The 23,495-nt window shown below is 40.6% G+C and overlaps 3 protein-coding genes across 5 annotated transcripts; 1 reads left to right on the top strand and 2 right to left on the bottom strand.

Moving 5' to 3' along the window:
- Positions 1-6,645: 6,645 nt before the first annotated feature.
- Positions 6,646-10,230, bottom strand: LOC137781684 (uncharacterized). The gene is made up of 6 exons (XM_068570595.1): positions 10,154-10,230; positions 9,475-9,589; positions 8,577-8,830; positions 8,116-8,263; positions 7,840-7,962; positions 6,646-7,753 (listed from the first exon to the last, which is right to left on the bottom strand). Exons 2-6 carry the CDS (start codon positions 9,557-9,559, stop codon positions 7,704-7,706), a joined length of 660 nt encoding a protein of 219 aa, XP_068426696.1. The 5' UTR covers positions 9,560-9,589; positions 10,154-10,230; the 3' UTR covers positions 6,646-7,703.
- Positions 10,231-11,755: 1,525 nt separating this feature from the next.
- LOC137781557 (B-cell receptor CD22-like) lies at positions 11,756-21,039 on the top strand. Of its 3 annotated transcripts, none has more exons than XR_011077214.1 (9): positions 11,756-11,890; positions 12,576-12,920; positions 13,206-13,427; positions 13,913-14,185; positions 15,256-15,540; positions 15,864-15,939; positions 16,051-16,084; positions 16,159-16,267; positions 20,978-21,039. XR_011077214.1 is itself a non-coding variant. In XM_068570395.1 (8 exons), exons 1-8 carry the CDS (start codon positions 11,794-11,796, stop codon positions 16,198-16,200), a joined length of 1,374 nt encoding a protein of 457 aa, XP_068426496.1. In that variant the 5' UTR covers positions 11,756-11,793; the 3' UTR covers positions 16,201-16,287. The 3 variants fall into 3 exon arrangements, 1 of the variants encoding a protein (XP_068426496.1); XR_011077215.1 differs by lacking the exon at positions 20,978-21,039 and adding an exon at positions 19,118-19,244; XM_068570395.1 differs by lacking the exon at positions 20,978-21,039 and having other exon boundaries at positions 16,159-16,287.
- LOC137781558 (limbic system-associated membrane protein) lies at positions 16,888-22,479 on the bottom strand. Its single transcript, XM_068570397.1, has 10 exons — positions 22,438-22,479; positions 22,079-22,161; positions 21,765-21,970; positions 21,067-21,209; positions 20,708-20,790; positions 20,394-20,599; positions 19,367-19,630; positions 18,944-19,246; positions 18,320-18,422; positions 16,888-17,937 (listed from the first exon to the last, which is right to left on the bottom strand). The coding sequence occupies exons 2-10, from the start codon at positions 22,114-22,116 to the stop codon at positions 17,874-17,876; spliced, it is 1,410 nt and encodes a 469-aa protein (XP_068426498.1). The 5' UTR covers positions 22,117-22,161; positions 22,438-22,479; the 3' UTR covers positions 16,888-17,873.
- Between the last annotated feature and the right edge of the window lie 1,016 nt (positions 22,480-23,495).

The following is a 23,495-nucleotide window of genomic DNA, read 5'->3' as shown; positions in this document are numbered from 1 at the left end:
AATCCATATAAGGAATGAGATGCTGTTGTGCAGATTATAACAATTAGGAAATAAGAGTGTCTGTACTTACTGTAATTAAATGGATCTGCAGAGCAAACACAAGAGGAGGAACAAGAGAGGGGGGAAGAAACATCAGGGACAAGAGTCACTTTAACTCGCTTCAATGGAGGATTCAAGATGTCGAGATTTTACTCCAACAAACGATCACCATGTCTCTTTTTCTAGCATCCGTTTTGGGACGGTAACAGTAGAATTGTCCTGCATTAAGTTTAATTTCTTCCTTAACCAGTTTCTAAACAAGACGGGGTAAAAAGATAGTTTTGTCCTTACTTGCTTCAGTTTCCATGAAAAGGGTGAAGAGAACTGAAAGGAAGTCAGACAAATGAAATGTTAATTGCGTTGAGAGGGAGTCGACTTTAATGCAAACAGGCAGTTTTTAAGCCGTATGGTGTTGTTTTCTTTGTTAAGTGTTCAATTGTAACTGGGATTTGTGTCATGTGTGTCTGGGTCACGGGATGCTTTTTGAACAAGTGAGCTTTTGTATGTCCAAACATTTCCTTCAAAATAAGATATCTAGGCTACTTTTCTGTTTTACTTACCAGCCATAAAGGCCACAACAGTGAGATGTCCCATCTTCAACACAACTAGGGGTCAGATAGAAAGAGAATCTGATAAAGACAGACAGAGCAGGAGACAACATATGATTGTGAGAAAGACTAAAAAACAAAGTGGAACATTTTGTTTCCCATCACGTTGCCTTTTGTTTCTCACACATGCATGCGAGCAACAAAGCGCACACTTCTTCCTCTCTCCCCGGGAAGAAGGTCTTTGTTGTGTGAGAGGTCAGTGTCTCGCCAGCAGGGATGCATTCTGGGTGTTTGGAGAGTAAACAGCGGAGCATTTTTTGACTTGGGGTGAAACCCAGCTGCTTTCCAGACAACTTTCCTGCAATCTCTACTTTACTCCAGAAAAAAAAAATCATTGCTTTGGGCCAAACACAATGATGTGCTTTACAGAATCCAAAGATATTTGATGATTTTATTTCTCTTCATGTGAGCAGTTGGATTATTACTGACTGTATATAACATCAGTAATAACTTTGTAAAGTCAGTAATGTCAGTGAGTGTGTCTTGTTACATATGCATAGTCATAATATGACAAGTACAGTTGTTAAATGAACAAATGTACGGTCATTACAAAACAACAGTCTTCTTTAACCCTTTTTAAAAATAATTAAAATAACACTAACATAAAATGTCCCTCTCGTATCGTCCTCCATATGTTAGTAACTTTCTTCTGCAGACAATAAAGATGTACAATGACAGTAGGAGAGAAGTGGACATGCAACAGGACCTGTCAGCGACCTCACTGTGACCTCTTATTGATCTTGAGCACCCTTGGGCCTCCATAGAGGTTATATCACTGCTTTCAGTGTCCGTCCTCTCTTTTTTTTTGTTTTTTTTGGCTTTTTTTTTGGCTCTGGCTCAAACTAGTTCCTTAATCACACATGTCTACTTGTGCTTAAACCTTGCACAGCAAAATCACAGTGAACTTAGCAGTAGATAAACACTTTTCTTACTGTTTGCAAGTCTGACTTGATTCTGCATGTAATGTGAAATAGAAACAAAGACAACTCCTTATCATGTTTTTCTCACTTATCCTCAATCATGGCCTGTTATCCTCTGTTTAAAATGTAATTGCCGCTATCGTTAGCATGACATTAGCCAAGGTCAAACTCGGTCCAATGGCTTAAAATGTGTCCGCTATCTCAGATAACACAGCAGCAGCAGACGGAATAGACTTTATGCTTGGGTTTAATAGGATTTGACAAAATAATTAGGTTTCGCTCGCTAGAGTGGATGTTACAGTTCAGTGTCCTTCAGATTACTGATCTTCTGCCAACATCCTCATTCTTAGGTCTGCCTTCTTCACTGAGCCAAATCACTGCAGTGCTGGACTTCTACAATATTTAAAAATCCTGATCCAGTTTGGAAATTGTACTGTTGTATCATGTTAATTTAAGGACAGCAACATGTTGCTTTTGTTAAGTCAAGACGAGCCAGACATCGGCCCGTATGTTATTATAGACTCGTCATACATATCATATCTGATAAAAACAGAAGCTACACGTGCCGTAAACAAATAGACACATTTAACATGTGACACATTTTCAGCACAAGCCTGTTAACTTTTATATTTGTGGTCATTTTTCTCAAAATCTCCAAATCAATTAACAAGCTTCTCTTTCAGTAAAGTCTACCTACCACATGTCTATCTTCAATAATGAAAAACCCAAACGCTACAACCAATGGAAGGTTTCACAGAGAGGTGACCTTGACCTCTAACACTGATGGCATCCCACTATCTTGCTCCATACCTGTGCTTACCTGAGCTGATGGTTCAGAAGAGGAGGAGTGTGTGTGAATGTTCCAAGACACTGTCTGCTCAAAAGTGTGTATTTTCTATTTCACCTGAATAAGTAGCGCCTGCTCCTCCTCTTTGTTTTGGATGTCAACAAGTGAGCGTGTGACGTTTACGTATAGACGTAAAGTGGCATGTTATTCCATAAACATCAGCGTAGGTTCACGATGGAGTGAAAGTCATTTGTGATTTGCTTCACAGGGATAATTTTGAGAGCCATTTTGAGATTTGTTACACACTGTACACTTAGTTCACACTTCAACTTACACAAAGGTACAGATTCATAATGTTCATATTCGTATTATAATGTTAAATTTGCTGTACTGTGATTCACCAGCAAGACTGCTTTGACAGAACACTGACAGTCAATAAAGCTTTTACACTGTGTTTGAACAACATATCAGAGTAGCAAACCCAGATGGGGTGATGGAAAATATGTCGAGAGGAGAAACTGTGAGAGTTGAGTCAACTTCTCTCAACGCTGACACAACACAATTAACTTCAGTTCTTTAACAAATGCATATCAAAGCCCCAGAGTAGACACAGTCAGGAGGCGTGTGTGCATGTATTATTCAGGGTCTTTGTGTCCGTCTGTATCTCACTTCATTGTTGTGTCCCCCTCTGAGGCTCTGCCAGGTTTCCCAGGTATCCGCCAGAGCTCCCCTCCCAGTGGATTAGAGCTCTCTGTTGGTCTTATGGTTGACAGGCATTTCACCTTTTTTTTTAAATCTTTTTTTTTATTTTTTAGCTAAGCTTGGTTAGGAGGAAGACTTTTTTTTTTTTTATTGTAACTTATCCCAGGATCGATATAAACTCACAATCTTTCTTAAAAGGGAACTATGTATTTGTTTTATTTGGATGTTTAATCATTTTTATATCACTTAAATACCAAACTGTTGGACTTTGTTTCTGGCACATGCTGCATTGAACCTTGGTGGGTATCTCTGTTGGTGTTACCTTCGCACAATACATGAATGCAGAACTATGCAAGTGCATGCATGTGTCTCAGTGGTGATCAGTGACTATTAATATCTTTTCCTGTCACACGCTGACAAAGCCAAGGCACGCATCAGCCTCTCAACAAACGATAATACTGTGAGAGCAGAGGAGATAGAGAATGGCAGAGACACAGACAGTAGTTTAATATGTGTGTGTGTAAGTGATAATTCAACAATTTGACAGCAAATTAGAGCAGCAACTGGTGATGACAAAGCTGAGAGAGAAAGAACAGAGATAAGATTCACAGTGGCTTATTCACCCCCATCGCATTTTGAACATTCATTTGCATAGTTTTCTCAAACTGATTTGTATCCAGTTTAAAATTCCCATAACGCACAATAATGAGGGAGTGAAGAGCTCTGTGGCTGCACTGTATCTGTTGTTCCTGGTATCTGTCTGCGTGGAGCATTACATTGTTCACGTGAGGGTGAATAAAGGTCACTGTATTCCACATCAATACTCTGTCACTGATAGAATTAGAGAGCGGATACTCAGTGTGGGGTTTCTTTCCGTATGTTTAGGATCTGTTCGTGGTGATAACAAAGATAAAAATGTGTCATATGTGTCATATCTGTAAAAAGTAATAAAAGATGTACACTTATGAAATTAAATTAAATGTAGCCTAACAATACTAATTTGTATTTTGTTCTTTTTTAAATGAAAAAAAGAGCAAAGACAGCAGACCACGTGGTTGAAATAGAGGTTATCTGTAGGTCAGTGAAAAGGTTTCTGCAAGTTGTAAAGTCTATCTTTGCTCTACTGCTAATCTCACTCAATATGTTCAACTCGTCACTATTTAACTTGAATTGTAATAGTTTAACATTCCCTTCAACATTTCCTAAGACAATGAAAACTGTTGCAAGTTAAACCGATCCCTTTTCTGTTTGGGTCGTCTTGAGAACACACTGAACAATGTAGGTTATCAGTGAACACACACACGCGCACACACACACACACACACACACACACACACACACACACACACACACACACACACACACACACACACACACACACGTCTTTGTTATGGTATTTAGGATGTTTGTCCATAAACAATGAAACTAAAGGTCAAGCTTACATTGCAGTGAATCAGATCCAGTTAGTCAGCAGCTAAGAAAGCTGCACTTATGTCTGAACAGATCATCTGGAAATGTATTCAACCTGCAGCTAAAAGATAGTAATGCTTAATGTCACATTTGTAAACTCTATAAAACCTAGCGCTGTGGCGTATTTAGACACATTACATTGGTCAAAATTAAGAAATGACGAGCAAGAGGTGACCCGACTGACTCCTACTGTAAGTGCACACTATTGTCTCATCTGAACGCTTGCCACGCAAACACTAAGTAAGGCCACATCGTCCGTGTTGGAGAAAGTGAAGAAATCAGACCGAATATGACAGGAACGTATCATGAGTGAACCGAGGTGTAGCTTAGCAGCTGAGTCAACACGTTGCTCCATACTGCCCCTGTTGTATCAACGAAAAGACCAGGCTGAGTTGCTCTCCTGCTGATTGCTCTGTGTGTGTGGTGTGTGTATATGTGTGTGTGTGTGTGTGTGTGTGTGTGTGTGTGTGTGTGTGTGTGTGTGTGTGTCGTTGGCTTTCCATGCTGCTCTATCAGGTGTCACAACACACAGTCAGAGAATTTAAAGACCACAGTAAAAAGCAACCAAATACCAGTTGTCAAATAACATTGTCAAGCTTTCAATGAATTCTCTTGCAGTGTAAAGTTGAGATTGTTGCCATGTAATACAATCGCATTATTTCAGTGAAATTGATAACACATTTGGGGGTGTTTTATTTTATTTTATCATGGTTTAGAGTCACATGGACACGTTAGTGTCAGTGTTTCAGATCATCAGATCATTTTGAGGAAAAGGGTAATTTCCTCCATCTTATATATTAATTGCATCTTATAAAAACTTGCTAATAACTTATATTGTTTCAATTACTTTGGGACAAGTCAAGTTTGTGCTTTCCAATAGAGGTGTAAGGGTTAATATCTGCTTCAATACAAGCAAAAACCAACAAAAAAAAGTATAAAATATAATAAAAGGTTAGGAGGAATTGAAAAAAATTCAACAGTTAGTTAAAAACATGTAGGTGAACATTAGAAAGTTAAGAGGAGACTTTACAAACGCCATGAGGCCACCTCGGACTAAACCAAAATCAGCAAAGAAAGGTGGGTTTTTAAAATGAGTTTTAAAATGTAATTGTGGCACATTTGTGAAATTTGTGAAAGAGTGGGTCAAACGTTGAATTGTTGTAATCACGCAGGATGACTGTTACCATCGATGAGATGACAACAGCTTTCATTTACATTCCCAGCTCACAGCTGATGAAGACAGAAGGGTCGGCGGCGGCAGCAGCGCAAGACTGAGGTCTTGTTCCTGACATGTGAGGAGTTCACCCCCAGGGGGAAGCAAAAGACATAGCAAAGTTGTGATGATGTGTAAATCCCTGCTCATCAATGGTCGCTAGTCTACCGAACAAGCGCCCATGCAAAATAACAAGACGTTTATTATGACGTACAACCATTACGTTTCATCTAGCTGATGCTTTTATCCAATGTGACTTACAATGAGTGCATTCAACCGTGAGTACAAACTCAGAACAACAAGAATGAAGAGAGTATCATTTCTTCAACAAAGCCAAAGTACAAAGTGCTATCAGAAGTGCCATTGAAGTGCCACTAAAGGGCTACTTTCTTTATAAGGTATAGTCGGAAAAGATCATTTTTAGTTTGCGGCGGAAGATGTGGAGAAGATGTAGAGAACCGATGTAAAATCTTCATGCAGCAGCACAATGTTGGTGAAAATGAAGAGGACATCCAAGTTGTTAAGGTGTAAGGATGCAGAAATAAACATCTGTGTGCACAGTTTATAAATACATATTAGAAATGCCAACTACCAGACAACAAAGTGTGAGAACTATTTGGATGCTGCTGTGTGTAGCTTTCACTCCCCTGAAACATTCAAACAGGATAGTACAAAGAGGTTCACACAGCACATTGAAATGGAAAGTCAGCACATGAGAGGAACTTTAAATCCATACAGGTGACATCATTTTCGTAACTGTCAAAAAAATGATTCGCTACTTTTTGTTTTGACATCATGCAGCTTTTATTCGGCCACACACTTCACGCAGAGACAACGACTGCGTATCCACAAGAGCATCATGGTTGTTTCCTACAAACATATAAAAACAAATCAAGCAATTTATTCATCAGAGTTTTTATTGAATAATATAAAAGGGGAACATGTCTCTATAGTGGAACAATAACTGCGTGGCTTGTAACCTGAGCAGTGAGTGCTTCCCTCAAGTGGACAAACTGTGAAAGTGTAACTGTAGTGTAAGTGTAAACTGGTATAACAAGCACAGCGAGGACCCCACTAGTTAATATTTAACCTTCCATAGTTTGTTGTAATACAGCTGTGAAGCAGATGTGGAGGCACAAAGAGCAGCTTCTCGTCTATTCCTCATTTAAGCGCTGCCTGTCTGCAGTAAATCACTTGCTCAGGACTTTCATAAGGCCTTACAGCGATGCGGCCAGTAGCTCAACCTGCGGGGGACACTTCCATTGTTCCCTTTCCATAAGGAAAGAAAGACATTATCATTTACGAATCCCCTTAGGGGTAATTAATCTCTGCATTTAACCCATCCTAAGGAATTAAGAGCAGTATTCTGCGTGAGGGACCCGGGGGTTCAGTGTCTTGCTTCTCGACACGTGAACAATGAGGAGACTGGGCATTGAACCGGCCACCTTGTGGTTACAGGACGACCACGCTCCCCATGAGCTACAGCCACTCCCATCACATGATTTATCACACACGTGGCAATCTACATTACATACAGTCTGACTGCCGCTCGCTCTACACACACACACACACGTGCACACGCGCACACACACCCACGACAACACGTTTGACATATGATTTATAAAGTATCTAAAGTAAAGGCAGTGCATGTTGATATATGACCCTGAACCAAGTAGGGAACGATATCTGGCATGTGCTTTTGTTGGTGTTTTGTTTGAAGTGCTCATGCTATATTAATGTGTACGCTGTTTTTGTGTGTATAATGTGCGCAATGTCAAGTTATTGGGGACAGAAGAAGGACGTGAAGATATCCAGGATGGATTAAGCCTCAACAGACAATATAACCTACAGACCCGAAGACCTAAATACAGCTTTCCTTTCACTTAGAGCAAACAAGGTAAGAAGGTTATAAAGTTATATTGCCATTATCTGCTGGTTGGAAGGTACAGAGCGACAGTTTCCTTCTACTCCTTTGTTACCATTGTGCTCATATCATCGTGTGTTTCTCCCCCCCCTGAAAGCACAAAGATATCACAGATTACTTATCAGCTTCAGGTTGGGGTCAATGCGTTCACCACTGAATTGAGGCGCCGTACTTACAGAAGCACTTGTGGAGGGTCTTAGATCTCCTCAGAACGGTAAACGATAAACCGAACACCAGCAGCATGCCGAAGAAGCCCCCAATGGCGCAGCCAATGAGGATGGCCTTGCTGGTGCCGGTATCTAGGGTTGAGGACAACGGGACAGAGTGAGGGAGTCGCATTTACCACAGGTGTCAGTACTACTTGCTATTTTGTAGAATTATTTGAATCTGTATTAATGATATGGATGTTATGGCATGATATAGATGTTAAATTGAAAAAGAAGAGTCTTCACCATAAACGTATAGGACGGCAGAAGTTGCTTTTGGATTCCTTGGCTGCTGACATACGACTGTCGTGCCGTTGTCAGAGAAAGAAGTTCCCTTGAGGGTCCACACAGCTAATGACTCTCCGTTTTTTCTTTCACAACTTCCGTAGAGAGCCTGAGGAGAGAGACGGGGGGAAGAGAATGAAGAGGCGCTCAGAAGAGGAAGAATACAAGATTTAAAATACGTATGTTGTGAGCTGGGAAATGCTCATAGCTTGGTAGAAATGTTAAGCAACTATATAACATCTTATGAAATCTTATCACGAGTTAGAAAACAAAAGCAACTTTCAATTCGAGTCAGAGTTCATCTGCTCAGAGAGACGTTGCTGACTTCCTCAGCTTTGTGACTGGGATAACAAGACATTGTTACTGAGGAGAAGAAGATGAGGCGTCAGAGTAAATGTGGGGTTGGACAGCGACCACCTTACCTGGGGGATATCTTCCATGTGGCCCGAGGGGCATGTGAGGCTGTAGTTAGCGTGACTCCGGAGGAAGGTGAATATGACGTTTGGAGACGCTTCGGGAACTCCACAGCGAAACACAGCCGGTTCTCCAACAGCCACTGTGACGTCAGCTGGGCGTGTGCGGAAACCGAGAGCTGCAAGGGTGAGGGTGGTGAAGGTGGTGAGGGTGGTGGTGGAGGTGGTGGAGGTGGTGGAGGTGGTGGTGTTACTGGTCTGAGCTGAAAACAGGATAACGTTGTGAGTGGGAGAGAGATTAGGAAAGAGCACAATGGGATAAATAATTATTTAAATTAGATATTTCATTTATTTAGAGACGTTTAAAGGCATTTTCTTGATCTGGTAAAACTAATTTTACATTTCTTCAAATAAAAAAAAAGAAACAATCACATCAGGAAGCATTTGCAATACCATGTGTTCGGCGTACTATGGATACTTCTTCCAGGAAGTTTGGAGTGGCCAGAAATGTAGGAAACCAGTGAATGAACCAAACGCAGATAAACACACAGCAGCAGTGATCCAACAGACCAGACATCATGGAGTCTGACAGCAGACGGCACACATCAATACTCAGACAATTGTTGAGTTGAGTTGTTGTCCTATGCATCAACAAATATCTATCCTTGTAGTGTTTTGCTTACAGGAACTGGATGCTTCATTAAGCCCAAAGTCCTTCCACTTAAACATTTGAATATTCTGATTAATGTCTCGGAAGAGTGGAAAGATTTGTGAGACTGAAATCGTACAGGCTGCAAAACATTAACCAGAGTCAGGATAGTGACTACGCATGTTTTCAGTTTAATTGCAACGCGAGTAAGCATTTAAACTTAAATAAATCTTTAAAATCCCAGACGTGGAGAGTTACCTGAGGAGGGCGAGGTGATTTGAAGCAGAGCCAGCAGCTGCAAGCAGAGAAGAGAAACCTTCCTCTTCTTCCCTCTCACCTCCATTAGTTCTCCTCTCAGTCTCTTCAAGTTAATCTGGAACATTTAAACAATGTCCATCGACACTAGAGTAACACAATACACGTGCAGTAAAAGTACAAGACTGTTTTCCTTCAGATTAAATGTGATGTGAATGAATGTTGACGGCTGAAGGCATATAAACAGTCAAATGTTTTTTTGTTTTTTTTACACATTTAGATACACATTTAATGTGAAAAAGGTTGCCAGTATTTTAAATGTTTTGAGAAATAACTACCACTGACTTTTATTTAAGTCCATGATGATGATGAGTGTATTTGGCTTGAGCTGCGTGTTCGCCATTTAATAATCTGATTTAACGTTCATTAAGTATTTATGAAAATCTTTCTCCACTTTTAATAAACATCTGACCATCAGGCATATGGCTTATGAAAAGGTTAGGTTGTCTTATAGATAGACAGCTCAAATGTGTTTCATGTTTCAAAGCAATCATTTCATCACTTACATTCATCTACTGAGCTTCTGTCATCCTCTGCCGTTTTAAATGCTTTCTTTTCTTTTTCTAAATCAGTATTCTGTCACCCGTAATCTTGAAAAAAGAAAGAGATTATTGACACTAACCGATAAAGTGAGGTCAGCAGGCAGCTTCCTTATTTGAAGAATGTGACGCAGCTTCTTTGAAAAGAAATGTTGGCAAACTGAACTTCTCAGAAGAAAACTTCTGTATGAACTGTTCGTTTGAAATATATATATATATATATACTGCCTCAATAAACAATGAATAGACCGGCTCTCTCTGCACCTCTGTCCATGTCACTCCATCCTCCCGCTCCAACCAGGTGGGAAATTGAGATCAACAAAGGCATGTAGACGTGTTCCTGATTGAAGATGGATTCCTACGATTGAGAAACAAAAAACAGGTTGAGCAGGCCCGAGACAATAACAGCTGCTGGAGGAAATGTCAGAGCATACCTGGCAAAGCCTTTAGGTTTCCCTGTTTACTTTCTCTCTCTCTTTCTCTCTCACACTCACACTCTCTCTCTTTCACACTCACACACACTCTCTCTCTCTCTCTCTCTCTCTCTCTCTCTCTCTCTCTCTCTCTCTCTCTCACACACACACACACACACACTTCCCTGCCTCTAAGAGAATTAAATTGAACTACTCGGGTAACACAATTTTACTTTCAAATAAGTTCCTTCTCTGAAGGACGAGCAGGTCGATCTGCTGCCAGCGAAGAAGAGATTGCATCACTTTTCACCGCATACTTGCTTTTGTTCTTGTTTAATCGGCCTGTACTAATTACAGTAATTATTGTTACGTTGTTCATTGTGATACGTTGAGATGAAAGATTCTCTGAAGTTGAAAGAGGTGATTATATTTAGGCTCTGCTTCTTGCTTGATAGCAAGACTGGAGGGAACGGCATGGCGGCTCTGTGAGGCTGAACTGAGGCATGCTAACATGTTCCCACTGTAAATGCTAACATGCTGCTGTTTAGCAGGCTCCCCATATCAGTTACCCGGCTAACTTGCACATTGACACACAGTGCAACTATTGGTGATGGGATGTCTCTGAGTGTTGCAGGTGTTTTCCAGGATAGATGAAAAGTCAGGGGCTCAAAAAAAGTCTTTAGAAGTGATCCTCCAGGGCGCTCGAATGCATCCAACCGCTGTCCAGAGATGTTTGACTGCACATGAAGAGTCAGAGGATCACCAAATGTATCAGACTACATTGTGTAGGAATCATGTATGTCTGTACAAACTGTTGTGCCAGTTCAACAAGCTGATGTCTTTTTCACTGAATATCTCAAAACATTGACCTGTTGGTTAAACAACATTTCACGGCAATCTGTCCAGAATCTTTGGCCCAGAGACTGATGTTGCCAAAATACAAAATAATTGTAAAAAAATGAATAATTGTGAGATGTCACATATGGTGATAAACATCTCAGTGTTGATGTCGACTTTTGAGTAGGAGCTCAATGTTGAAACAGGTTTACTTTTAAAAGTATGTCTTGTGAAACACATTTGAGAGTGAAAGAAAGAACTCAGCCGGCGTTAAACAAACACATGCAAACGAAGTCTCAACCATAAGTTCCCCATTTTAAAATGGCTATTTTCGTTTATTTTTGTGCATCTGCTACTTTTTTTTTTCTGCTGTCGAAACATATTTCCAGTAAAATGCTTTCTGTGACTCATCCTACCCTCACTCTGGCTTCTACTATCGTCCTGATCCGTGCTGCTCGCATTGACGGCAATTTATGAGAGATCAATTCTCCAAATCTCACGTCCATCTCCAAATGTTGTGCTTTGCGTTGATGGGGAAAATGCTGGCAATGCTTCTGATCCTGAAGCCAGGTAAGGAGCGATTCTTTTAAAAAAGACCTTTTAACACAAAGTGCTAGGCTTACGTTTCTTTCCATAACTACTGTTTTTATTCATTGAATGGTGTATATATATATATATATATATATATATATATATATATATATATATATATATATATATATATATATATATATACCATTCAATGAATAAAAAAAATATATATATTATATATATATATATAAAATATATATATACATATATATGTTTTATAAATATATATATATACATATATATATATATATATGTATGTATATATATATATATATATATATATATATATATATATATATATATATATATATATAAAACATCATTTGTTTAGTGTTTCCTTTAGCTTAGTTGTAAGTGAAGAAAATAGCTGTCATGTCTGTTAAGTGTGTATGGATGTGCACTGGAAGTAGTGATCACAATGCATAAATGCTATTTCCATATTTTCATTTTCATAAGGGATGGGGGTGGCACAGTCTTTACTTATCCAAATTAAAATGTTTGCAACCCGACCAACTCTTTATTAAACACACGGTCTAGACTTTTCAGATAAATCGACTCCTTTCATTGCTCTCAAGTCTCATCTTAAAGTTAAAGAAATATGTCTTCTTTTAACTCTGCACCTACAGTGATATGACACAACTAACATGACATGATCTCTCTGCAGGAACTGTAAGTGCCAGTTTGTCTGTGATTTTTGAAAACCCAGACCCTTGTGCTTTAAATGGATCGTCGGTGGAGTTCAGCTGCTCTTACAACTACGCAGCTGAAGAAACTGTTTATAAGACTGCGTGGTACAAAGGGGAATTACAAAATGGCACCTGGAGACGTGTTGCGCTCTCAGACCTTCCTTCATATCAAAATCGTTTTGAATATCTTGGGGACCAGCAGCACGACTGTGGCCTGGCTATTCATGACCTGCAGGTTAATGACACCGGATATTACTACTTCAGGTTCGATACAGAGGTGTATGGAAGGCGGAGTAAACAGTCAGTGTATCTCACTGTCACAGGTAAAGGTTTTTATCAACTGTTTTTATCAGCAGAAAAGTGAACCAACTAACGAGGCGCGTGATACAAGTGAACCTAAAGGTCAGAAACACACAGGCATCTTAGCTTCAGCCACGGATGCCGCTTTTGGGTGTGTCGTCTTTTTAATGACATATCTTCACAGTCTCATAAGTCAACAGTATTACATCAAAATGCAACTTATTTGCAAAATGGTCATCTAAATTGACAAAGTGTGTAATGTGTAACTCATCACATTGACTTGGTAATTCTTTGACTGACCAATGCAGAGCTGAGTGCCAGCGTTTCCCCTGCCAGGGTGAGAGCCGGAGACAACGTGACCCTTAAATGTGAAACATCCTGCCAACTTCCTGGAACAGTTTGGTTTAAAGATGGACTTCCAGGAGCCAAATCACAGTTCCAGGCACAAGCAGAGGATGCTGGGAATTATTTTTGTGCTGTCAAAGGACAGGAGTCAGTTGTATCTGATCTGGTAGCTCTGGACGTTCAGTGTAAGTTAGTTTATTATGACATTGTTGCTTGAGAAACTCCTATTTTAGTGATGTATGCAAGGAATAGTTCAGCAAACGACATATAGTCCTGCTTGTTACTGAGTATTGACTTAGAAAAGCAGATGAGTGCCACTTTTATATCTCCCTGTTAATAAAAAGCTACTGCCAGCAGCAAAATTATGAATTATGTCTTAACATTTGACGATTAGTCTCATTAAGCCACGTGTTAGCATGCGCCTCTTTTAAGACTGGTAAAGCCTTCAAATTTCACAATAGGTTTATCTGTCAATGAAAAATAGGCTGTAAGACCAAGACGTTTAAAGCTTGTGTTAAGCAGAAGTTTTTTTTCAGACAAGAACGTATTCAGTAAAACCCATTGACTTTGAGACGAGGGAACTGAAAGTGCAGAAATGCAAACTGATTTACAGGTTTTCATTGTGATTCACTGGTATATTTGTTCCCTCTGTTAATCTCCTGTCTGCCAGATGCTCCCAGTAATGTCACGTTGTCAGTGGATCCATCAGCCATCAGAGGAAGTTGGGTGACTTTCACCTGTAGCAGTGATGCCAACCCACCTGTGACACAAAGTGGATACAGCCTCTATAAAGATGGACACTTTATAAGCTCAGGGCAGAATCACACCATCTCTGACCTCCAGCTCAGCCACAGTGGACTGTACTACTGTCAGGCCTGGAATAATATCAGCCTGAGAGGCGTCGACCTGATGAACTCTACTGAGGTTCACCTTGATGTCCAGTGTAAGTGTGTTGAAGTGGTTTTAAATGTACGTGTTTGAGTTTGTTCCAGAAACCTGTAAAAGTGCAATACAACAGTCAGTCAAGTGGCAGTTCAAAGCTCCAGTCTGTTGTCTGTTGTCAGGAAGTGTGAAAGGCTCAGAGACGGAGGAGTGCTCAAAAACTCAGTTATCACCTTTTGATAGGGGGAAATAATTTAAAGAGCTGTATTTGATTTGAAATACATATTTTATAAAATACTCCTATTCATTTGGCGATAATGTCTGAGAAACATTCTTGACTCTTTTTGTCACAGTGATGGTCATGAAGGGAAACAGGAATGCAGACAGCTAGCGGCATGTATCATTTATCATAAACGACATGCAGAAAGCACACATGATGAACAGTTGAGAGGACATGTGTTTGTGGAGTGTGGCTGACGAGGGAATGAGATGCAGGTGAGCGGGAGCGGTCAAGCAGAGCTGATTAGGGAAGTTAGAACAGGTGTGTGTCAGTCAGGTGATGAGGAAAGGAGGGAAAGCAGAGGACATCTGGACATGGTTTCATTTAGAGAACTAAACAACTGGGAGGAACTGAGATATAATTCAGTCCATCAGACTGAGATATGTTGACATGTGCATATAATCTAATGATTATTAGAGTCTAGCAAATGTGCTCTATTTCTTTGGTTGCTTATCTTTCAGGCCTGTGGCCTCCTAACATTAAGCATGTGTGACCCCTCACCCCTGTGACCCTCGCCTTAGTGTGATGTTAAGAGATCATGTTTTTTACCCTTGTTTTATTTGGATGAATCTTAATCTTAGAGGTGAACATTTCCAGTATTTCCAAGGAAATAAAATACATTAGAGGAAGGTACAGGTGGGGAAGCCAATGTATGTAAATTCCTCCTTCCATTATCATTGTAATGCCTTCAATCGTTGTGTGACCCCCCCTCACATTTATTCCCCAGGTTGAAAAACCACTGCTCCAGTAGGTTATCTTCATGTCTAGCATTGTGCAAGCCCTTTTGATTCCTCTCTCATTTTAGAATAAAAGTGTTTAGATGTGCTGTGTTTTTTTTGTACTTTTTTCAGACCGTCCAGAAAATGTTTCTATTTCAACGGACCCGCCACATGTTGTCGAGGGCGGCGGTGTGAATCTGACCTGCAGCTGCGCCGCTAACCCTGCAGCAGACCAGTACACCTGGTACAGACGTACTAGTTCCAGCTCCAGCTCCCAGCTGCAGGTGGGGTCAGGACCGGTGCTGTCTCTCCCCTCTGTGGAGGCGTCCCACGCTGGCCTCTACCTCTGCCAGGCCGGGAACCAACTGGGGGGAAGCAACTCAACTGAGGTGCTGCTACCAGTGGCCAAAACAGACAGTGAGTGTGCAGGAAAGATACGCAAGTGCAACCGGTTCAGGAATTGTATTGACGTGTGATCAAGTAGATCATCTGATGAGGAATGATAGTTGTTGTTGCAAACTAGTGTGATTTAATGGAGTTTTAGGGGGTTGAGGAAACACCAAAATTGTATTAATCTTGTATGCAACCATCAATCTAGAGTTAGAGTCAAAACTGTTTGTTAAAAAGATTGTAGTAAATACAGAAGACTTAACGTTGACAATGTTTTTGTTGAACATTTATAACTATCTTTGAAAGTTAGTTTAATTTCAAACCCTTTTTTCTCTCATCTCTGCTAACAGTAAACCGTGTCATCCTCTGTGTTGGTATTGGAGTCAAAGTCTTTATTGTCCTTTTGCTTCCACTAGTTATTATTTGGTAAGTTAAGTTATACCCATACTCTTGATTCTCTACCTGACATTTCATACTGTGACTGCATGAAATGAATAAGAGTTAAATGTTAACACTTTTCTTACTTGATTGTTAAAGGAGGCTGAGACGCAATTCTGCTGTGCGTGAAGAGGTAAGAGAAACCTACTGTTTCAGTAAAATTAACGTTAAACACAAAATGTCTAAAATTGTCCTGTTGCATTTCAGGGGAGCTGCCATTATGAAAACATCGTGCTTAAACAGGCCTAAAGAACAGCGTTACACAGATGGAAACGTGTAAAGCCTGCCTCGGCCTGACGACATCTCACCACACGAGGTATACAATTTGTACGAGACTGTTTGAGATGTGTCTGCTGCGCGGAGCTCTACAAAAAGACCTGCTGGAGTTAAAAGTTGAGCAGCAAGTTTGCCGACACTAAATGTGCAGCGACACCTCTCATTCGCCCCCGACTCCTTCTTTGTACACTCCTTCTCATGTCAGTGGAGACAATACCAAGAAAGCATTACTTTATTTTTTTTGGAGTTAAATAAAAAATCCTGAATTAATACTATTTCATCATGAGGATGTTTGCTGAACATTTGTTCAGTCGTGCACTACTGGTATTGTACAGCAGACTGTATCAGGAATCATTGTGATAAGATCAGGATCTGCTGCTCCCTTGAGTTTGACGTAGTCATGTACATTAAGTTCTGGTAAACTTAATAGCCTAAATATGTCCCATTTAGAGTAAATCTCAGACATACACTGTAGCTTAAAATGAGAAGCTCGGTATTTATAATGGAATCAGTGGCATTACAACATGTAGAGCCTCTCCTCATTGAATCATCAAATGTAAAAAACTTCCAGTAAATGCACCTGACCAGATCTCGAATTGACGTCCGCATACATTATGTGAAACTTTACTTTATTAGCATATGTGCACTTCTTTGCTCAGCTCAATTAAATATGATAAATCAGGCATAAGAAACACTCCAAAAATAGACTAATGAGATGAGGAGTTGATGTCCAAGAATTTTTAAATGGAAGTTCGAGTCACTGTCCTCCTGGTTGTCATGCAAAGGCTCTGGCTATTATCTTTTAGAGCCTTATCACACTGAAGAGTTTACTCAGAACCACACAGATGAGGCCCCGTCCTGCAAACTGCTTCTAATTGGATCCTTATGACTGTGTTTTCTGTCATCATCTTCATTCTCATCATCATCACCAACAGGCTTCCAGCAACAGCTGTTTCTTGACATTTCTTGTAGAGAACTGGGTGCACTCTGTGACGTGCTTTTGTAAATCTGTGGCAGCGGATGTCATCTACGGATGTCATATGATGAACCATGGAGGGTGTATTCACATTCACATCTGTTCCTGCAACAGTTTAACCGACTAGAGGACTTTGATGAGAACAGGGGACTTTCCGTTTATCATCTCCGAAACACTTTTCTTGAAGTTTGCTTGGTTAAATCCTGACAGCAGCGTTTAGTTTATCCCAACCACACTAAATAATGGAATAGATAATCAGACTAATTGTTTTAGTTCTCTTTTTAATTGAACCATTTAGTCTCTTAAAGCCTGAAGTGTTCATCCTCGTTGGGCTCAGTTCATTGAAATCCAGGAGTTAAGGGTTTCAGGATCTATTGCCTGATCTGTGGGTGGTCACAGTGTGTGAGTTGATGCCACTGCAATCACTATTGCAAGTTGTTTTTCTTCTGTGTGCACGATTTCAAGCAGCCCAAATGTACAGCAGTATGTGATGCAGTACTAGTTTGAAGGTGTCTGCGTATCATCAGGGTTTACTTGGAATTATGAGGTGTGAGATAAACACGCAAGTGTCTGAGGCTTTACAAAAAACAAGCTATGATAAGTTACTTTAATGAAAAAAGGTCTCTTCTGATGGTTGTGCTTTGTTTTGTACTTTGTGCTGAATGAGTCCTTAAGGTGCTGAAGCAGTTGTCTCAGTGAGGACATACGACTGGTGTCTGGATGACTTCTGTCTCCTGAAAGGACAAAGAATTGATCATAAAACACTGACATTTGCATTATTAACTTATTTTGATCTTGATCCATTTGTCTTAAAAAAAAAAAACAATTTATTAACACTGAAGATCTTTGGCTAATATTCAGACTATACTGTGGACATCACCTCAACCTTTTAGTGAAACATTATAGTAACGTCTTATGATTGAAATAATTCAAACAACAAACATGTGAATAATAAGAGTTATAAATGAAGCATCAGAAGGTTTCAGACACAGCATCACTTCTTGTAAATAATAAAATCCGAAGATTCCTGATGCTGAAACGCTGAAAAAATTAAATAAACTAAATAAAGACATACTGTATAATACCGATCAGCTGTAAGAGAAGCAAATAACTCACCTTGTCAATAAAAAGGCCACTAAGGCCACAATAGCCAGTAGAACGGCGACGGTCACTCCGATAATCACCAGTTTGCCTCCTGAAGATTCAGACGGGGTCGTCACTGTCGTGGACAGAAAAGGGATTAGAGCCTGAACAAACTATCTCAGGCAGTAGTCTTTAATACAATGTGAATGCATGTGAATGGATGTATTTCATAAAGCTGGGCTTCGTGACAGCAGGGGTAGTGTTTGTTTTTACTGAATTAAATGTAAAATATTTCAACTAAATACACACTGGACAGACTCAGTTGCATCTCAAAGCTAAGGAAGAAATAAGTAGGGTGTCAAACGTTAAAATAATGTTGGCATCACAGAACCTTAAAACGTGGCAGGTAAAGGATGGCGAAATAGCTCAGCCATTAATTACAGGATGGGTGGCTCAATCTCCTCCAACAAATCACAAATATCTCCCCATTTACACATACCAAGTGACTGTGTACCACTTTGTCTTTGTAATACATAACAACACACAAAACAGGTGTTACTAGGTCTCTTTTCTGCAGGGTTGAGGGGGCAAACATGGCCGCCACTGAAAACTGCAAAACTCTTGACGGTGTGAGTGACAGGATCGTCATCGACCTACCTTTGGTACCCTCGAGAGTTATGCTTTCAAACTGAGATCCGTGTCTGTTGCGTGCTACGCAGCAGTGCTGCCCATACCGCTCAGCGGTGAAGTCGGCACTGCTGAGCGTCGGGCCCCGTCCCGTGGGTGCAGCCGGGGTTTGCCTTGCTTGATGGAAGCTTCTGTCTGCTGTAGGGAGACACGCTGCACCCTGGTACCAGGTGTACGTGCGGACAGGCGGGTTAGCGTCACTGCTGCAGGTGAGCGTCACAGGAAGCCCCACCTGTGTCTGAGAGACTGACACCGCTGTGTTTCGCGGAGAATCTAAAACAGGAAGGAGATGCAAGGTCAGTGACGTGGTTATTCTGGTCAGAAGCACCTTGCTTAACTTTTGTAAAAGTTACGCAAAAACAGAATGGCTAAATCAAGAATGACTTCACTTACACTGCACGTCAATGTGCAGCTTCGTTGAGTTCTGCACTTGATCTCCTGTGTGTATCTGGCAGTAGTAGCTGCCGGAGTCATCAGATGTAACCTCGTTGATGTTCCACACCTGTCCAGCGTGTCTCAGGCCGGTGCTTGTGCTCTTGTACCATCTGAAACAAGCCTGTGGACTTGCTGCAGGGCTGCAGCAGGCCAGACGTAAGGCCCCGCCCTCCGTGATGTCACTGGAGGGACTTGAGGACACTGTGACGGCACTGGAGGAGTCTGGAGGAGGCAAGGGTTAGGAAAGAGGACAAGTGCATGTGTGGTTAGATTGCTTACTTTAGATATTCAGGTAGACGAACGTCATCATTTGACTGGATAGTCTGCATGTACTTCAGCAGGGCAGAAGCATTGTAGAAATACACACATTGAGTGTTTTTGCTTTCTTTTAATGATGTTTCTTCAGAACTGTTTCCAGAACTTTTTTAATTTCTGAAAATTTTTCACCCGCATACATATACACAGCTTTTGTTTGATAATAAATGTCTGTTCTGCTGTTCTCTACCATTTAAAAAAAATATTTACCCAAACTCTATGACCAGTGTGTGACTCCTCACAGACGTTTCTCACACATTTCTTCAAACTATCTTTGTGGTGGAACAAGACTACTATTTCTCAACACCGCACAATCTACACACCCAAAATGAGACTGCTTTTCAACAAGCTCTAATACCTTAAATTGTTCCAAATCCCCGTTTTAAAAAAAAAAACTTCAGCAAAGACTAGTTTACAGTTTGTCTCCACATGTTTGTCTTGACTCAGCCTTTGACATTGTTAAATGATTATACATAATATACAGTATGCAGTCAGTTTCAATTCCACTTCTCCTAAATAGCACAAAGTGTCAAACAGAGTTGCAGAAAGGAAGTGGTTCACTTCAAGCAGGAGTGACAAAACATCAGCACTTGTTATTGAAGTATTGAAGAACCTTAAAAGTACAAATATTCATATTGATTAAGGTCAATTGTACACAAAATATTCCCACCTGTCACCAGGAGCTGGACACCGCTCTGCGCTGGCATCTTCTGTGTAGGGTGGCTGGTGATGAGGTAAAACACATACGCTCCGCTGTCTGACTCTCTCACATCAGAGATCCTCAGGGAGCAGTTTTTTGTCCCTGGTTGTCCCAGGTACTCCACCCTGTTCTGGTAGGATGGATCTGGGAAGATACCGGCACTGTGGAAGACGTAGCTGAGACGGACAGAAAGACTTAGATACTTACTTTGTTTGTCTTAACCGTGTGCTACGAGGGCTTTGCCTTAATGAATCACAGATGTTTCAGTGCGTCTTCAACAATACCTTGATGTTATACAGCGACTGTCTTCAAGACACCACATCTCAGATAAAACTTTGTACTCTTGTCCTTCTTCTTCTCCGCCACCCTAATAGAGACACATTGACACATTTGCAAAAAAAGAAGAAGAAAATTAGGATCTTTTGTCCTGAAACACTGCAGATTAGCAGATGCTTATGCTAATGTTACCATGGCTCTAGATGTTCAAATCACTAATTGCAAGCTTAAATTTGTTTGAAGAGGTTAAATCAGCTGCACGTTCTTTCTGATTACAGATTCGAAACCATTCAGAGAAAGTCTTCTGGTTGAAGACACACTGCAAGATGTATTGCAACGGATAACAATGCCTTCTTTATTGAATCACCTGAGTAGAGGGCCGCCCCTCTTCCTTGGTTTCATTAGCACCTTGGGGGTAGTCATAGGAACAAGGGAGAACCACAGAGGAACCAATCACGGCACAGATAGGACTGGAGGGGAGACGAACTGACCAATCACCTGCAAGAACACCTGAGGGGCAGAGGGGGTGTGTTAAAATATATCATCAGCACCAAGTTATATAACAATGGTGTGTAATGAACTTAATTGGTTACAAGAAAACAACCAGAGTGTGACTCCTCACAGACGTTTCTCACACATTTCTTCAAACTATCTTTGTGGTGGAACAAGACTACTATTTCTCAACACCGCACAATCTACACACCCAAAATGAGACTGCTTTTCAACAGGCTCTAATACCTTAAATTGTTCCAAATCTCCGTTTTTTGTTTTAAAAACTTTAGCAAAGACTAGTTTACAGTTTGTTTCCACATGTTTGTCTGTGAGCAATGACTTAGCCTTTGACATTGTTAAATGATTATACATAATTTACAGTATGCAGTCAGTGGTCAGTTTCAATTCCACTTCTCCTAAATAGCACAAAGTGTAAAAAAGAGTTGCAGAAAGGAAGTGGTTCACTTCAGCAGCGGTGACAAAACATCAGCACTTGTTATTGAAGTATTGAAGAACTTGAAAAGTACAAATATTCATATTCATTAAGGTCAAGTGTACACAAAATATTCCCACCTGTCACCAGGAGCTGGACACCGCTCTGCGCTGGCATCTTCTGTGTAGGGTGGCTGGTGATGAGGTAAAACACATACGCTCCGCTGTCTGACTCTCTCACATCAGAGATCCTCAGGGAGCAGTTTTTTGTCCCTGGTTGTCCCAGGTACTCCACCCTGTTCTGGTAGGATGGATCTGGGAAGATACCGGCACTGTGGAAGACGTAGCTGAGACGGACAGAAAGACTTAGAAACTTACTTTGTTTGTCTTAACCGTGTGCTACGAGGGCTTTGCCTCAATGAATCACAGATGTTTCAGTGTGTCTTCAACAATACCTTGATGTTATACAGCGACTGTCTTCAAGACACCACATCTCAGATAAAACTTTGTACTCTTGTCCTTCTTCTTCTCCGCCACCCTAATAGAGACACATTGACACATTTGCAAAAAAAGAAGAAGAAAATTAGGATCTTTTGTCCTGAAACACTGCAGATTAGCAGATGCTTATGCCAATGTTACCATGGCTCTAGATGTTCAAATCACTAATTGCAAGCTTAAATTTGTTTGAAGAGGTTAAATCAGCTGCACGTTCTTTCTGATTACAGATTTGAAACCATTCAGAGAAAGTCTTCTGGTTGAAGACACACTGCAAGATGTATTGCAACGGATAACAATGCCTTCTTTATTGAATCACCTGAGTAGAGGGCCGCCCCTCTTCCTTGGTTTCATTAGCACCTTGGGGGTAGTCAAAGGAACAAGGGAGAACCACAGAGGAACCAATCACAGCATGGATAGGACTGGAGGGGAGACGAACTGACCAATCACCTGCAAGAACACCTGAGGGGCAGAGGGGGTGTGTTAAAATATATCATCAGCACCAAGTTATATAACAATGGTGTATAATGAACTTAATTAGTTAGATTACTTTACAGGTGAAAGATAAGGGAACATATTTTACATTAAATGACTTTATTCAACTGACACATTTGACTGCATTTCTATTATAACTGTCAATTGTTATTGTAACAATCTGCAACACTTTATTTCAGAACATTTAAAAATACTTAAACTGAAGTAGGAATCTGTCTATTCATGATATTAGTTTTTTTTTGATGCAATGTGAGAAAAGCAACAAGAATAGATACATTCACATCGTTCTGCTACTGTGGTACTTGTTTCCCCAGAATGTAACCTTTTTTTGTGTGTGGCGACTGCAACATAACATTTGGGGAAGGTGTTGCACAAATGGCGCTGACATAATCCTGCAGTCCCGTTGTGACCACACATCTGCTTTAAATGCCATATCAATGTCACTCTAAAAATGAGCTATCCAGCTAAACACTTCCAGTTATTTATATTCAATCAGTGTTGAAACTCCAGACACATGCAGAGTCATCTCATCCTCCCAGTGCTAAGTGGTGTCACCAAGGATGTTGCCGGTGTTCTCACCTTTCAGAGAGAGTGTGAACAGCAGCCAGCAGCACTGCGCCTCTCGTCCACCCATCTTCTTCTCTTCCTGCAGTGGCTGATGCTTGTTTTTGCTGCCCTTCTGACCTTCTTCCCTCAGTCACCTGCTCTCTTCCTTTTGGCTTCCTTTCTCCTTCTCGTCGACCTTTGTGACTCTGTGGACCAGTACACCTCCCTTTGTACTCTTTAGTTTTATCGGTGGCGTGCCTGCTTCTCTTTCCTTTTGGTTAGATTGACCAACTTCCCTTTTATTTTCTTAGCCAACGAGGAACTGTAAGGATGACT

This window comes from Clinocottus analis, unplaced genomic scaffold (assembly GCF_023055335.1).
Source record: "Clinocottus analis isolate CAN_PGR_092001 unplaced genomic scaffold, fCliAna1.0.p SCAF_9, whole genome shotgun sequence".
Classification (NCBI taxonomy): Eukaryota; Metazoa; Chordata; class Actinopteri; order Perciformes; family Cottidae; genus Clinocottus; species Clinocottus analis.
The sequence above is the reverse complement of the archived record's forward strand: the minus strand, read 5'-3'. Positions and strand labels throughout refer to the sequence as shown.